We start from the raw sequence: 15,496 nt of genomic DNA on the forward strand, positions 1-15,496 counted from the left end.
TTAATATAAAAATTGGGTACTCAACTTTGGGATTTGTTGTAAATTGGGTACTCAACTTTCAATATTGGCAAATTGGGTACTATGACCTGCCTGAATCTTCTTTTCCGGCAACTAACCTACACTATCAGGTTACCATATTGCATTCTATTTAAAAACGGCAAAAAAAAAACAAAAAAACAAAACAAAACAAAAAAAAAAAAACAAAAAAAAACAAAAAAAAAAAAAAAAACAAAACAAAACTTAACCTCTTTCTCTCTCCTCCTTTTCTCTCTTTCTCCATTAATATACCTCCATTTATTTTTCAATTCTGCAGTAATATTTTCAAACATTTCTACTTTTAGTTTGCTCTTTGCACATTATTATTGGTGCAATTCAAAGTTTTTTTTTATTTATATATTTAATATCGCAAATTTTCGGGAATTTTTTGCTGATGATCGAATTAAAACTGGCACAATTTTTTGTGGAGGTAAATTTCTTTGTTTCTCTATTTTAATCATTGAAGATGCAAAATTGATTTAAATGGTTACTGAGGTTTTGAATTTAAGAAAGTAGATTGTCTGGGATAATGAATTGAAGTGAAAAGTATTTTATTTTTGGTTAATGTTTTTAGTATATGGGAGATTTTGAATTGCCATTTATGTAGAAAAAATCAACAATTTTTTTCTTTGACTACCACCACAGCACCACTGCATCCACACCCCCACGAAATTTCCACCTCCATGAAACCCACGCCCACAAATCCGCCCACCCTCACGAAAAACCCACAAATTCAACCGCCCCCACGAAATCCCTCAAAAATCCAACCACCTTCACGAATCCAGGCCAAGCCACCACCCTCACGAAAGCTAGGCTAACACCCTCGCGAAAACGCCCTCATAATTCCAACCAACCTCACAAAACCCAAGCCACGAAACACACTCAAGAAATCCCCCACGAATTCAACGGAAACCACTACAAAAACCCCACAAATTCGACGAAACCCACCTTGAACTAGCTTCTTTAAGGTTGGAGAGAAAGAAAGTTGAGCTAAAAGAGGTTGAATAGGAGAGTGAAAATTGGGGAAAGATGAATATTTTGGTTAATTAATTTAATTGAAGTTTTTTTTTTTTTTTTTTTTTTTTTTTAAAAAAGTTATTAATGCTTGTTAACATTAATGCTTGTTAACATGTTAAAGGTCAAAATTTAGGCAGTACCCAATTTGCCACAAACCAAACTTGAGTGCCCAATCAGCAACATTGAGCAAAGTTCAATACCTAGTTTTTATATTTACTCAAAACTAATGTTAAGGGCACTTTACACCCAAAATGTATATACTTGTAAAAAATTCAACTAGAAGGACTCACTTGTTCTTTGGTAGCCCACAAGTGGCCACAACCACAAGTAACTCCTATACATCAACTAGCATATTACTCGGTCTTCTCATTGATTGGACATTTTAGCATACAAATTCCAAAACGTTAAATTATTACTCCAATAGTTATAATATGCTCAGAGTCTAGGAATGCTCCTACCATTTGTAAAATGTGTATCAATTTCTTTTCCTTATGGATTAATCAAAGGACTTAGTCAACCCAAGAACCCAAAAAGTTATCGATGTGACCACTCAATGACCCCAACAAGGGCAAGAAGCCAAGAACACACAATCTAGCAAAGTAACACAAAGATTGAGCATAGTACCCAATACAAGTATACAACTCGTGACAAAAAATTGTTGTATTCAAAACAAGTACTCAGTAAATATAATTGTCTTATTGGACCGGAACCTCCTCAAATAAACTTGATTATTGAAATTTTATTCAGCAAACACCATACTACATTTGTACTCTTGAATCTTACACAAACAAGCCTGAGCCTTTTCAAGAACAACATCAACTCTATCTTTATGACTAGTTACCTTAATATTATTATATTCAATTTTACTATAATCATTTTCCCATCCTCCATTTTCCACCTTCCTTCTTTTCAAACTGACCCTTTTCCTCTTCATACTTGTTGATGCTGCAAAACCCACAAAATAAAATAAAGAATTAGAATTTATTGACATTCCATAAGTTAGAAAAAACTGTATATAAAAGTAATTTAGTTGTCACGGTACAAATTCAAATTTCAATATGAACGTGACAATTAATTCCAAACAAAATATGTAATCGAGAACGAAACAAAAACCCGAAAAAATGAACGAACCTTGAGTGGTGGCAGATGAAGTAGTAGGCAAAGGTTCAGGAAGAATTTGAGATTCTAAAAGAGTGATAAATGATTTAAGCTCGTTTTTAAGGTAATCAAAACGATTAGGATGATTAGTTTCAAGCATTTGTAATTCTTCCTTTGCTTTCTCAATCATTCTATTCATTTTCTCTTCTTATGGCGGCAGATTAATGCCCAAGCTATGCAATGAAAAGGGCAATTAATTTACGGAAAATTAGAAATGGTTTTCCAAAGATTTTAATTTTAAAGTGAAAATTATTGGAAATAATAAGTTGGAGGTTTTGGAAAGTGGAGAGTTAAAAAGGCAATTGGCAAAAGGAGAGTTATAGGGTAATAAAGTAGAGGGAACAGAAAGGTCAGGGATTTGGGTCATTCTATGCTGTCTTGGACTTAGTGCTGGGACAGGATACATACATATATCTATATCTTCCCAAAATCCCTATAAATCTGAATTTTGCTTGCTAGGTGAAACAATTTATCGTGGAATGTCTAGTCCAACACCACTAAAAAAAGGAATAATCTATACTTAGTATTTAAAAAGGCAAACCAAAAAAAACATGTGTCATCATTTTATTACACTTCCCTATCTTCTTCTTCAACTCAACATGCCACATGTCGTTTTACATTTTTTATTTTTTATTATACAATTTTTCTTAACTCTTTCATTAAACACTTCATCTTCATCTCCCCTCTTTAATTCAACCTTTTTAATTACTCTCTTTGATTTTAGTCTCTCCATCTTCTTTCTATTAAGTCTCATTTTAAATTAAAGTCTCAAAATTTTTATTTGTTAAGTTTATAGGGGTTACTTGTTAATTTTTGTTAGGGTTACTTGTTTATTTTAGGGGTTACTTGTTTATTTTTGTTAGGGTTACTTGTTTATTTTAGGGGTTACTTGTTAATTTTTGTTAGGGTTACTTGTTTATTTTAGGGGTTACTTGTTTATTTTTGTTAGGGTTACTTGTTTATTTTAGGGGTTACTTGTTAATTTTTGTTAGGGTTACTTGTTTATTTTAGGGGTTACTTGTTAATTTTTGTTAGGGTTACTTGTTTATTTTAGGGGTTACTTGTTTATTTTTGTTAGGGTTACTTGTTTATTTTAGGGGTTACTTGTTAATACTTAGTATTTAAAAAGGCAAACCAAAAAAAACATGTGTCATCATTTTATTACACTTCCCTATCTTCTTCTTCAACTCAACATGCCACATGTCGTTTTACATTTTTTATTTTTTATTATACAATTTTTCTTAACTCTTTCATTAAACACTTCATCTTCATCTCCCCTCTTTAATTCAACCTTTTTAATTACTCTCTTTGATTTTAGTCTCTCCATCTTCTTTCTATTAAGTCTCATTTTAAATTAAAGTCTCAAAATTTTTATTTGTTAAGTTTATAGGGGTTACTTGTTAATTTTTGTTAGGGTTACTTGTTTATTTTAGGGGTTACTTGTTTATTTTTGTTAGGGTTACTTGTTTATTTTAGGGGTTACTTGTTAATTTTTGTTAGGGTTACTTGTTTATTTTAGGGGTTACTTGTTTATTTTTGTTAGGGTTACTTGTTTATTTTAGGGGTTACTTGTTAATTTTTGTTAGGGTTACTTGTTTATTTTAGGGGTTACTTGTTAATTTTTGTTAGGGTTACTTGTTTATTTTAGGGGTTACTTGTTTATTTTTGTTAGGGTTACTTGTTTATTTTAGGGGTTACTTGTTAATTTTTGTTAGGGTTACTTGTTTATTTTAGGGGTTACTTGTTAGTTTAACAGGAGTCGTTACTTGTTAATTTTATAGGGGTTACTTGTTAATTTTTGTTAGGGTTACTTGTTTATTTTAGGGGTTACTTGTTAATTTTTGTTATGGTTACTTGTTTACTTTAGGGGTTACTTGTTAGTTTAACAGGGGTTACTTGTTAATTTTTGTTAGGGTTACTTGTTTATTTTAGGGGTTACTTGTTAGTTTAACAGGGGTTACTTGTTAATTTTACAGGGGTTAGTTATTAGTTTTACAGGGGTTACATGTTAATTTTACAGGGGTTAGTTACTTGTTAATTTCTTCAATTTCATTGTATCTGTTTTCATCTTCCAGATCCAATACCTGATTAATGGTTTGGATTTCAAGATTCATCAAAGAATCTTCCATTTGTTCGATCTCTAATGATTCTTGTGAATCAGGTAATTTTTCGAATTCTTCTGCCATTGTTATTCTTTAATTTCTGGAAGAAAAATTGTATGAGGTTTCGCTCAATTTTCGTATTTGTTCCTCGTAAATGAGTTGTTATGGGTTTTAAGGTTTAGAAATTTGCGCGTGTTTTGTAAAGCCATTTTGTTCAGCTCTTGTTTCCTAATCCCGTTATACGCGCGTCGTTCTCCGTTATTTTGCTGACTTGGAAGCAGGCCACACGGTGTGGCCTTCTGCACCAAAAAGGCGCCGGTTGATTCGGGTTCAAGGTGCGATTTTGGTTCGGGTTGATACGGGTTTATTTGGCTGGCGAGTTGGATTGAATTGGTTTTGAGAATCAACGGTTCAGATTGGTTTTAGTTTATTATTGTAGGGTTTCAATTAGCATCGGATCATAATAGATTAGAGTTACGACCAGGTTAGTTTGATATGGGTTTTTAGGACATCGGATGCGAGTTCAAGTTCATATCCGTTTGTATTATAATTGAATTGGTTCTTAAATGAGACATAAATCAAATATAGACCAAATTTGGTCAAGATGAGTTGACATGGGCTTATTAGATTTTTGAGTTGAAGTAAGGGAAGGGTATTAATCCAACGATTCGATTTGGTTGATTTTAATCGGGTTCTAAACGTTTTAGAGCATCTCAAATAGTAAACTAAAATGTCTTATAACTTGTTTTACTACATCAATTTTTGAGCTACAATAATATAGCTACAACGTGTTTCAATGATGACATACAATATCTTGTAGTTTGACAAAAAAAATTAAATAATAATGATTAAACAATTATACACATGTCACAATATGAGTGAAGTTTAATTGTTTCTTTTCTAATCAAACGTGCAACTTGTTTGTTATACGGTGACCAACTAGTGATTTGTGGAGGCGGATGTACCACGCGCATGGTGCATCCGTTCCAAAAAAAAAAAAAAAAAAAAAAAAAACATAAAGAACATTGTATAGAGATGTAAAGAACATTTAGCTAAAATGAAAATAACATTTAGTAAAAGTGAAAAGAACATGTATGTTATAGAATTGTAAAGATTAAAGAAATGAACATAACACTATCCACTACAAAATTAAGTCAATATAGCATCAACTAAAATTTGTTGTTATTCATCAAAAATTCGTTGCCAACTCTATTTAGCAACGGGTTGGAAACAAAAATTAATTTGTTGTTGCTAAAAGGCTTGTTGCCATGGAATTTTGGCTACCAGTTGCAAAGCAATTTTGTTGCAATATTGCATCCATTTTAATACGGTTTCCATGATGGTTGCTATTTTTGGTGCATTCGTTGCCAACTTTGGCAACATATTACCATTGGTTGTTGCTAAAATTAGCAACAAATTATTAATATTAGTTCCTAAAATAGCAACAAACTATTAATGTTGGTTCCTAAAAATAGCAACAAATTATTAAAGTTGGTTCATAAAAATAGCAACAAATCATAAATATTGGTTGCTATCAACACTACGAGACAAAAACCTAATCTCTATTAGCAGTTCGGTTCAACCCGATCCCGGTCTTGACCAATTTGAAATCTCACTCAGGTGAGGTCAACTTGGCTCGACTTTGCATGTAAGACTCTTTGAATATCCTGTCTCAAGAATCGCAGTTGGTAGGAATCGAACTTGTGACCTCAAAGTCACATGATGAATCTCTTACCAACTATACAAAGTACTATTTGCTTACTTCTATACATATAATTTATAATAAGTGAACGAAATATTAGAGACGAAATTGAAAAAATTGTCTATAAATTAGAGACAAAATAAAAAAAAAAAATCCGTCTCTAAATAGACGAAATTGAAATTCGTCTCTATTTGATGTCATTATAGCAACAAATAATAAGAAGAGTGTCTTTAAATAATTTTATACATAATAGCAAAAACTGAACAACATATAAATTAACAACAAAATGTAACACAATTTGTTTCCAATGACAACAAATAAAAAAATACGTTATCATCTAGCAACAAAAGTTTAGACGACTTGTTTCTAATGTCAACAATTCAGAAATTCATTGCCTTTGTTTGTTTCTAAATCAATACAAATAAAAAATTTGTTGTCATAGTTTGTTACTACATGGCAACAAGAGAAAAATATGATGCAATCTAGTAACAACTAGTAAGACCATTTATTTTAAATAGAAACAAATCAAAAATATGTAGCCATTAATTATTAAAAAAACTAAAGCATAAAATGTCGCTTTTAATTAGGCAATGAAAAAAATTATATTCGTTGCTATTTAGCAACGTTTAAAATAACTGTTGCCAAACTTAGTTGCTAAAAAGGCATTTATTTTTTAGTAATCTTATAAAGAGCATCATCTTCAACCTTTATCATATTATTCTCAAATTCAACATGTATCCAGATTCATAAAATTTCAAAAAGGAAAATAAACAATGAATTTTATAATTACAAAATATTCTAATTCAAATCTAAAGTAACACAATTAAAGAAAAATAAATACAAAATTTCATTTAAAATTACCTTCGATCTTTGATTAACAAACCCACTTATTCACCTTCATTAAAAATCACTCCATTTTGTAAAGAACATATAACTATTTTGTAAAAAAAAATCCAACTTTATTTTTTTTGTATATATCTAAAGAACATCCGTAATATTAATAAAGAGCATGATAATATAATGTAATGAATATTTTTTTTATTGAACACACACACACACACAAAAAAAAAAAAAAAAAAAAAAAAAAAAAAGAACATAATACGGAGTAGTATTTTTTAAAGAACATTTAGCTTTTCAATCTTTTAAATGAATTGTTTGTTCCATAATTGAAGAGTTTTGGTAATTATTTCCCAATCTCAATTTAGAAATTTGTATATTTCTTCATATTTAATTTCACTTGTTTGAATTTTTTAGAGAGTGGAATAAAAATCTAGCTTAGAGAGTGAAATAGAAATTTTATAGAGAGAAATAGAAAATCGAGTTTCGTAGTGATGTTCTTTATAAATTAACTATATGTTCTTTACAAAACAACTATATGTTCTAGACTGAACAACTATATGTTCATTCCGCCTTTTTTTTTAAAGAAAACCGGATGCATGGAGCACGGTGCATACGCCTCCACGATTAAAATTTCATACCGTGACTTGCAAGTTGTTCGCTTATTTGTTTTCCAATGACAAGCATGTAGCTTAACATTTTATTTATATTGCAAACAGTATTAAACCATTGGAGGTTATAGCAACTTTTGTTTCATATCAAGTAATTACAAACTCCAAATCCATATATAATACTTGTATGATACATGAAAAATGATTAGTTGATTATGTATCAAATCATACTCCGAGCTGGCGAGCTTTGTTATATTTATGGTTCATTACTGCTTCATTATCTAGTTATCATCGGCTTTCTTGTTCACTTGTTTTAAAGATCGCGACATCGTTGAGTTGTTTCAACAATCAAAGTTATCAACACAATAATATTGGTGGCTTTAACAGTCAACAACACTTAAATAACTAAATTTTAAAGGTACTAGTATTAGGGGAGAAACTAATACGGTTTAAAACCGAACCAAATCGCAAGCCAAATCGTATTAGAAATGTGGTGCGATTTTTTTTTTTTTTTTTTTTTGTTGTAAGGGTTTGTTCTCTTCAACTTAAGTTCAATTCAATTCCTAATTTCCTTCTCTTATAAACACTTCATTTCAGCTCTATTCATTACAGTTTAGTTCTGTTAATCTCTAAACAATTCAGTTCAGTTCAACTCAGTTCATTAAATCAAAACAGGCCCTAATATCGTCGTTCGGTGCTGTTTAAGGAATCCCAAAATCGAATTAATATGGTTTGGTTCCGATTTTAAGATTAGAATAACCAAAAATCGAAATCCAAACCGAATTATGGCCCATATCCAAATTATAGCCTACCCCAATACAAATTTCTACCCTACATACATAAAGTCAAAAAATTAATAAATTTTGTGTTTTTTTGAGTCCTATAATGTCAACCAAATGAACCAATGTGGGCAATGTTGGAATGAATGATCAGTTAAATGGAGCAAAGAGGAAGCAAATCAAAAATTTCGATGTGATTCAATTTTCTTTTGAAAAACCAAATTTAAATAAATGTGGTTTGGCTTGGTTTTAATAGTAATATGATGCGATATGTTTGAAAATTCATAAAACCGAATTAATATGATTTGGTTTCGATTGGGCTATAAACCACACCGCAAACCAAACTCACAACTAACTAGTATTAAGATGTAAGATCGTATAATTGATAGGTTAGTAAGTACTTCCTCCATTTCTATTTAAATTAACAACTAAATTTTGAGGGTATTAAGAAATTTAAAATCGTATAATTGCTATATGTTAGTAAGAACTACCTTCATTTCTATTTAAATTAATCATTTTGATTTTTCACGATTGTAATTGGAAAACTTCCGTCATTAGAATTTTTTTTATTTTTTTTAGGGAACCGTATTTAATTATCAACATACTTGTATCAATAACTATATACTAAAGGCGAATAAAAAATGACACGTGGCAAAATCTGGTTAAATAATTTCCCTCCACTTTTTCTTTTCCTTTTTTTGTCAGATGATCTTAGGCAATTTTAATACACTATAATATATTATTTCCTACTTAAACACAATCTTTCCGTCCCAAATTCAATAAAACATTTTTGTAACAACTTATAGAAAATTTAAACAAAATAATATTATTTAAAAAGATATGCATAATTTTTAATATAATTAGCATAATATCGAATTTTTCATGCATATCATTAAAAAAAATACTATATAAAAAAGTTGTTAAAATAAAAATATTTATAAATTTTGGTAAATCCGTGCATTGCACGGGACCATAAGCTAGTTAAATTATAAAAATAAATATCAACATTTAGATTCTAAACATTGCAATGTCTTAACAAGGTATACATGACTGTTGTTTTCTTACATATAAATCACTAACGTACATTTGTTAAAGTGATTAGTTAAAGTGAAGCATGTTAATTGTGCAAAAAATTGGGTAACTACAAAATAAATAAACATTGGTTAACAAATAAGCACAAAACTACAATCTATCTATACTATATACTAAAGTAATCACCAGAGTTATCCCTTAAGTACACATGTCACATTCACAACAAAAATTTTCCCGCCCAAATATTTTTTAGCTTTTTTTTTTAAAATTTCTTTTTTTCCCTTAAAAAATAACATGATAAAAAAAATTTAATGAAAAAAAACTTACAATAATTTATAAAATATTTTAAATAATGTATCTAACATGAGAATTTTAAGGATAGACATGATATGAATTCAAATTCAAAAATAAAAAATGTTACATATAAGCCATTTCATTTAAACTAACTCCATTTTAATTGAATTTTATTAATTAATTTATTTATTTTTATTTTCAAGTCTTATTATTATAAATCCGTGCATTTGCACGGGGATAAAACTAGTTGCATAATAACTTAAAGGCCAAGCCTCAATAGTCAATATGGATAGGCTCGGCGGGCTCAGCTAGAGTTCAGTAAGAATAGGCTATACAACGAGCCTCAATTTTAAGTTGGGCTCGAGCTAAGCCCATAAAAAAAAAAATTTAAAGTGACACGCTAAACAATGCCCACATTTCTTCCCTAACACTCGCATATATAACATGGAAAGAGCCCGTCAAAAAAAAAAAAAAAAAAAAAAAAAAAAAAAAACATAACATGGAAAGAGGAACATACCCTCCTTATAAAACTACAAGATAAAATATAACAAAGGAAAATTTGATTTAAATAATCCAACCTTTGACGTATTTATTTTTAATAATCCAACCTTTTAATTATTCTACAATAATCCAAGCTTTGGGGGGTGATTTATTTTATTAGGCTAAACAGGTCACCTAACCTAAAACAGCAGGTCACTTGCCACGTGTTGCATTTTCATTTGTCCAAAAAAATTTAATTAAAAAAAAAAAAGAAAACTCTTTTTCCCTTTCTTCTTCTTCCCTTTACCCCTCCATGAATTCAGACCTGCTCCCATTTCCGGCGAGCTCCCCTCCCCGCCCCTACTTCCCTTTCCGGCCGCCCTTTCCCGGCCAACCTCCTCTTGCCACTTCCCCTTCCTCATTCTTTCCGCGAACACCTCCAAACTACGTTACTTTTCTTTCCCATCCCTTCTCGAAATTCCGGCCACCCCGTCCACGCGTATATGACAATTTAGGTTTTGGGTGTTTTTTGTTCTCCTGAGACGAGGATTTGTAGAAATCCGCCAGGATTGATGTGTTTATGTTTCTAATTTGTAATTGGGGTTGTTTATTTTCAATTGGAAAGTCAAAGTTGCTATCTTGATTAGCCAAAACCAAGGAATGATGGGAATTTTGATTTGAAGGTTGGTTACTGTGGGAGAGAAAAAATTTGGGTTATATTGGTTATAGAAGTAATCAATCAATGGCAGATTTTAAAAAAAGTAATTCATGAGCACTTGAATTGGGGTGAGGGGAGGTAGATCGGCGGCAAGGAATGGGGGTGGTCGGGGAAGGGGACGGTGAAGGGAAAGGAGGAGGAAGCTTGGTGGTTGGGATTTGGGAGTGTTTTTTTTTTTAATCCTTTTTTTTTTTTGTTAAAAAATTGAAAGCAAAAAAAAAGTTACCTGAAGAGTAGAAGGTCATTTTGGCCTAATAAAATAAAACAACCCACAAAACTTGGATTATTGTAGAATAATTAAAAGGTTGGATTATTAAAAATAAATACGTCAAAGGTTGGATTATTTCAATCAAATTTTCCTATAACAAATTATAGCCCATGCTCAATAGCATGTTCAATGTGAGTATTTCCTCCGTTTTATATAAGGCTATTAGCTCACACATTTTATTTAGGCATGTTTGTGTATCACATACAAATGTTTTAAATTATATGCAAGTAAAAATAGTATAAAACTTTAATATTTGAAAAATAAGATGTTAGGACGAAATTAACAAGACCTTCATATGACTTTTTTTTCTTACCACCAAAGGGTTAAAAAAATCTACACAATTTATGTAAATAGTGTCCAAATCAAAAACATGTAAACTAAAATAAAGGAAAGAAAAAAAGGACTACTCCGTACTAATGTATGTGAATAGTATCCAAAGTAAAAAAAGGACTACTAAATCAGGGACTCCATTGAGTGGTAAGCTTCAAATCCATAAAAACTTCCACCCTTGAGTACTGATAATTATCAACTAGATTACACATATTTATATCATGTACTGAAAAATTATGCTGATAATTGTCAACTAGTTCGATCCCAAGAACAACAGTGCATTAACCTTGATGCAAGTGTTATAAACCACTCGTAGTTGAGTTTCACTACTAATGATACCACAAATGATTATATAGATGTGTATAATGTCCTGCACCAGTAAGCATAACAATATAACATCAAGGAATTGAAAGTGTATTAATTAATTTATAAGATTCGAAAATAATGCAAACCTCGCCTTCCCCCCCCCCCCCCCCCTTCGGCTATCAAATCAAGGTCATGAGTAAGGCCACCGAGATATAGCACTACAAATTCCGTGATCAGCACATCAACACAAGATTAGCACCCATATACTTAAATTATTTTAGCTAGCTTGAACTCATGAGAGAGGGAGATTACAAAGATGGATTTTGAGTAGATTAAACTGAACTGAATTATTTAAGAGAGAAGGAAATTAGAAAATGAACTGAACTGAAATTAAGCTGAAAAAAACAAGTCCTAAGAAAGCCTAAAACTCTCCAAGTACCAAGGAAAAACCAAACTCATCCCATTAATACATTTTATACATTAATACTCAGTACACTCCAAAAACAGTATGGAATAAACCAGCTAACCAGTCTATAACGAATATCATGAACAATTATGCTGGATTAAGATGTCTTAATTTTCCACACTAAACAAAATTCTTTGAGATTTAAACAATAAAATACCAGAACATATCATCGAGGCACAACACTTCCTACTTTAAGACTAGCATCACTTCAATGAAGATTCCCTGCCTAAACCCATTCTTCCTAGATAGTTTAGTTAGCTCAAGGAAGACTTGCCCTTTCCCCAATGGCCCAATAGCAGGTAGGAAAAATATCACAACTATGATAACCAAAATTTATCCTTCTACACAGATTTTCCAAACTCTGTTACCATACTTTTGTGTTGCCTCACTGAAGTGATTTTATGTTCACTCACTATTCAAAACTGGCATTTATATGCCATTTGAGCCTTGTGGACATGGATAGATCCCGAAACCATATAACATATCGCTCCAAATGAAATTTAAAAGTTTTGATCCATTTTGAGGCAAACGAAGGAAAAGTGTAATGTGCTAGAGCCTATTGCCAAGCAACAGAGCTTAAAATCCCTTATACCCATTAGCTCTCTTTCATATGTTATTTGTTCCTTGATGTCCTAAACTCCCCAAAAAAAAAGAACTATATTAGGATACGCAAGGCTAACTAGCATCTCTAACCCTCACAAAATTGGAGAATTCTAATGTCCCACTATTACTTTCTATTATTATTTATAGATGAAGCAGCTTAAGCTACAACCCCTACAGCATATCCCTGGCTATTATTAAAAAGTTTTCATCCATTTTGAAGAAAATTAAGAAAATGATGTGCTAGAGCCAAGATCAAATTACCAAACAGAGCTTAAAATCTCTTTCATCCATCAGCTCTTTGTCATCGGTTATTTGTTCCCTGAAGTCCTAAACCACCAAAAAACGAATTTATTCAGTTCAATAACTATATTAGGACACACAAGGCTAGCAGTACCTCTAACCCTCACAAATTTGGAGCATTCTACAGTCCCACTAACTTGCTGTAATTGGTAATCGATGGGGCAGCTTCAGCTACAGCCCCAACAGCAGATTCATTATTCAACTCCGTATCAATCCCTCTAGCAACCTAGCATTGCTGCAGACAAACTTCTCCCCATAATATTACCTTCTCTGTTTATCAATGCCATTAACATTCCCATTCATTGACAGATTATATTGACAGATAAAACTAATAAGTCAACAGGCTTTCTTAAGATCTAGCTCAATCCCAGAAACCACAAATCAAGACCAAGACATAGGTTAATGTATGTGTGTGTAATCTAGTTCAGCATTACAGCTAATTGCTAAGAATGAATTATTTTTAACTTGCGATAGCGCAAACAAGTTACATACATGCTTAATGTCCCGTGAATACCAATTAACAAAAACAATGGATGAAGAAGTATAGTCAATCTTCAGAATTTGTGAATAATGAGCATCTCCCTAAAACGCATTTTTCTAACTTGTTCAATTAAGTCAAGTAAATTACAAGAGGAGCTACCGAGGTATGGCACTATCCATAATTCTAATTTTACCCTATCTACACGAGATTATCAACACAAAATGCAACAATGCTATTCAAAAATCACAGAGAACAGCTCATCACTTCTCCAACAAGGGATAGTCATAACTTTTGTAAGGGTACTCAAAAACCCAATTTCATTAAATATAGAGTAGCAGCAAAAATTGCTTCAGAACACAAAAAAAAAAGTCATTGAATTCCAAAACTATCATCAAATTATTCACTAAAACTATAAATTTTCATAACACAATCTAACAAATTCAAAAGATTTTAGTAAATGGAAATTTAAGCAAGACAAGAGGAAGAGAACAATACTCTTGATTGGTGTTCTTGTTGATGGTAGAATTACAAAACCACAATATTCCCGGATTTGAGATTAATACTCTCAATAGTAAAACGATCATTAGTTAACCTTCTCATATGATTCGGATGACGAAACGGAAGAAATGCAACAAACCCAGCAATAGCAACTGAATAACCTCCTCTAATTTTCCCAACAATAAACCCTTTCACCTGCGAATTCGACCGCCATTTCTTGCTTAATTCCATCCAAGCTCGCTTCTGCCGGTACCGCCTCGGCAGAACAAGCAATGGTTCACCCGCAGCAACTGCATTCACATCCGCTGATCCACCCACCAAATCGTTAAACCTCGCAGTAGCCCGCTCTTTCGCAATCGAATCACCAGCAACTAAATCAATGAAAAACCTCTCCAACATCTGCTTGTTAATCAGCGCTTCACTTGTAGCTAAATCCAGAAATCCAACCCGATTTTCAAACCTGATTTTGTTCTTGTTCTTCACCCCAATTAACTCGTCTTGTAAACAAATTCTAGGGGTTCCAATTCCTGAATCAACCAAGAATACATCTTCGCTTAATCGAAGAACATCGGCTTGTAATGAATTTCCGCTGCATAATTTGAAGCTTGAATTTGATTTGGGGAATAATTGATTCATGTAAATGCTGTGGTTTGAACCAGAGATTTGTGATGAGGAAGAAAATGGTTGAAATTGTTCGCCATTTCTAGGGTTTTGCAAGGGTTTTGAGTTGATTGAGCCGAGTGCGAAGCCATGGTTGGAGAGAAGATTGGAGGTCCGGTGGAAGAGCGCGGCGGAGTTGGGAAGAACCCTACGAGAAAGTTCCAGTAATTTGGTCATGTCTGGTTCAATTGGTTGTTTTTTTTTTTTTTTGGATCTGATTCGTTTCAGTGGGGAAGTAAGCAATTTTTTTTTTTTTTTTTCCTATTTTTTCACAAGGGTAAAAAACTAAAAACCGTGAAAAGACATGTGCAAGTCACGTGAGCTATCCCACCATTTAAATCTTGTAATTTTTCTTTTTTTTTTCTTTTTTTTTTCTTTTTTTTTTTCCGGTCATTTCAATTCAATTCTTAATTTTTTTCTGTCTTAAAATATTCAATTCAATTCAGTCAATAAGGACATACCCTTATTTTAGACGAAACTAGCTTCAATTGTTATTCATTTGTAAACTGGCGGGGGTTAAATTTAAGGGAATTTAATTTTAAAAAGAGGTTATGGTATGTAAAAAAAATAATAATAAAATAAAATAAAAATTTCAGTTACAAAATAATTCCTTTTCAAAAGTTTTTTTTTTTTTTCAAATTATCAATGTACATTTTTTTAATTAAAACAATATCAATGTACTTGTCATGAATTATGTATGTTCATTTAGGAAAAGTATTTTAGTCGTTTATGCAATGTTTAATTTTTCATGTTAATTAATATTGTTTAATGGTGATAATTTGTATTCATATCGTGATTGTCAAATGTGCGTATCGATT

General features: G+C 31.6%; 2 protein-coding genes across 2 annotated transcripts; both read right to left on the reverse strand.

The window, feature by feature from the left end:
* Positions 1-1,792: 1,792 nt before the first annotated feature.
* On the reverse strand, positions 1,793-2,593 carry LOC145627767 (uncharacterized). The gene is made up of 2 exons (XM_081680116.1): positions 2,185-2,593; positions 1,793-1,998 (listed from the first exon to the last, which is right to left on the reverse strand). Exons 1-2 carry the CDS (start codon positions 2,348-2,350, stop codon positions 1,793-1,795), a joined length of 372 nt encoding a protein of 123 aa, XP_081536242.1. The 5' UTR covers positions 2,351-2,593.
* An 11,268-nt stretch (positions 2,594-13,861) lies between these two features.
* On the reverse strand, positions 13,862-14,879 carry LOC145626814 (small ribosomal subunit protein bS1m-like). Its single transcript, XM_081679283.1, has one exon. It carries the CDS (start codon positions 14,853-14,855, stop codon positions 14,046-14,048), a length of 810 nt encoding a protein of 269 aa, XP_081535409.1. The 5' UTR covers positions 14,856-14,879; the 3' UTR covers positions 13,862-14,045.
* Between the last annotated feature and the right edge of the window lie 617 nt (positions 14,880-15,496).

Source organism: Chenopodium album, chromosome 4 (assembly GCF_948465745.1).
Source record: "Chenopodium album chromosome 4, dcCheAlbu1.1, whole genome shotgun sequence".
NCBI lineage: Eukaryota > Viridiplantae > Streptophyta > Magnoliopsida > Caryophyllales > Amaranthaceae > Chenopodium > Chenopodium album.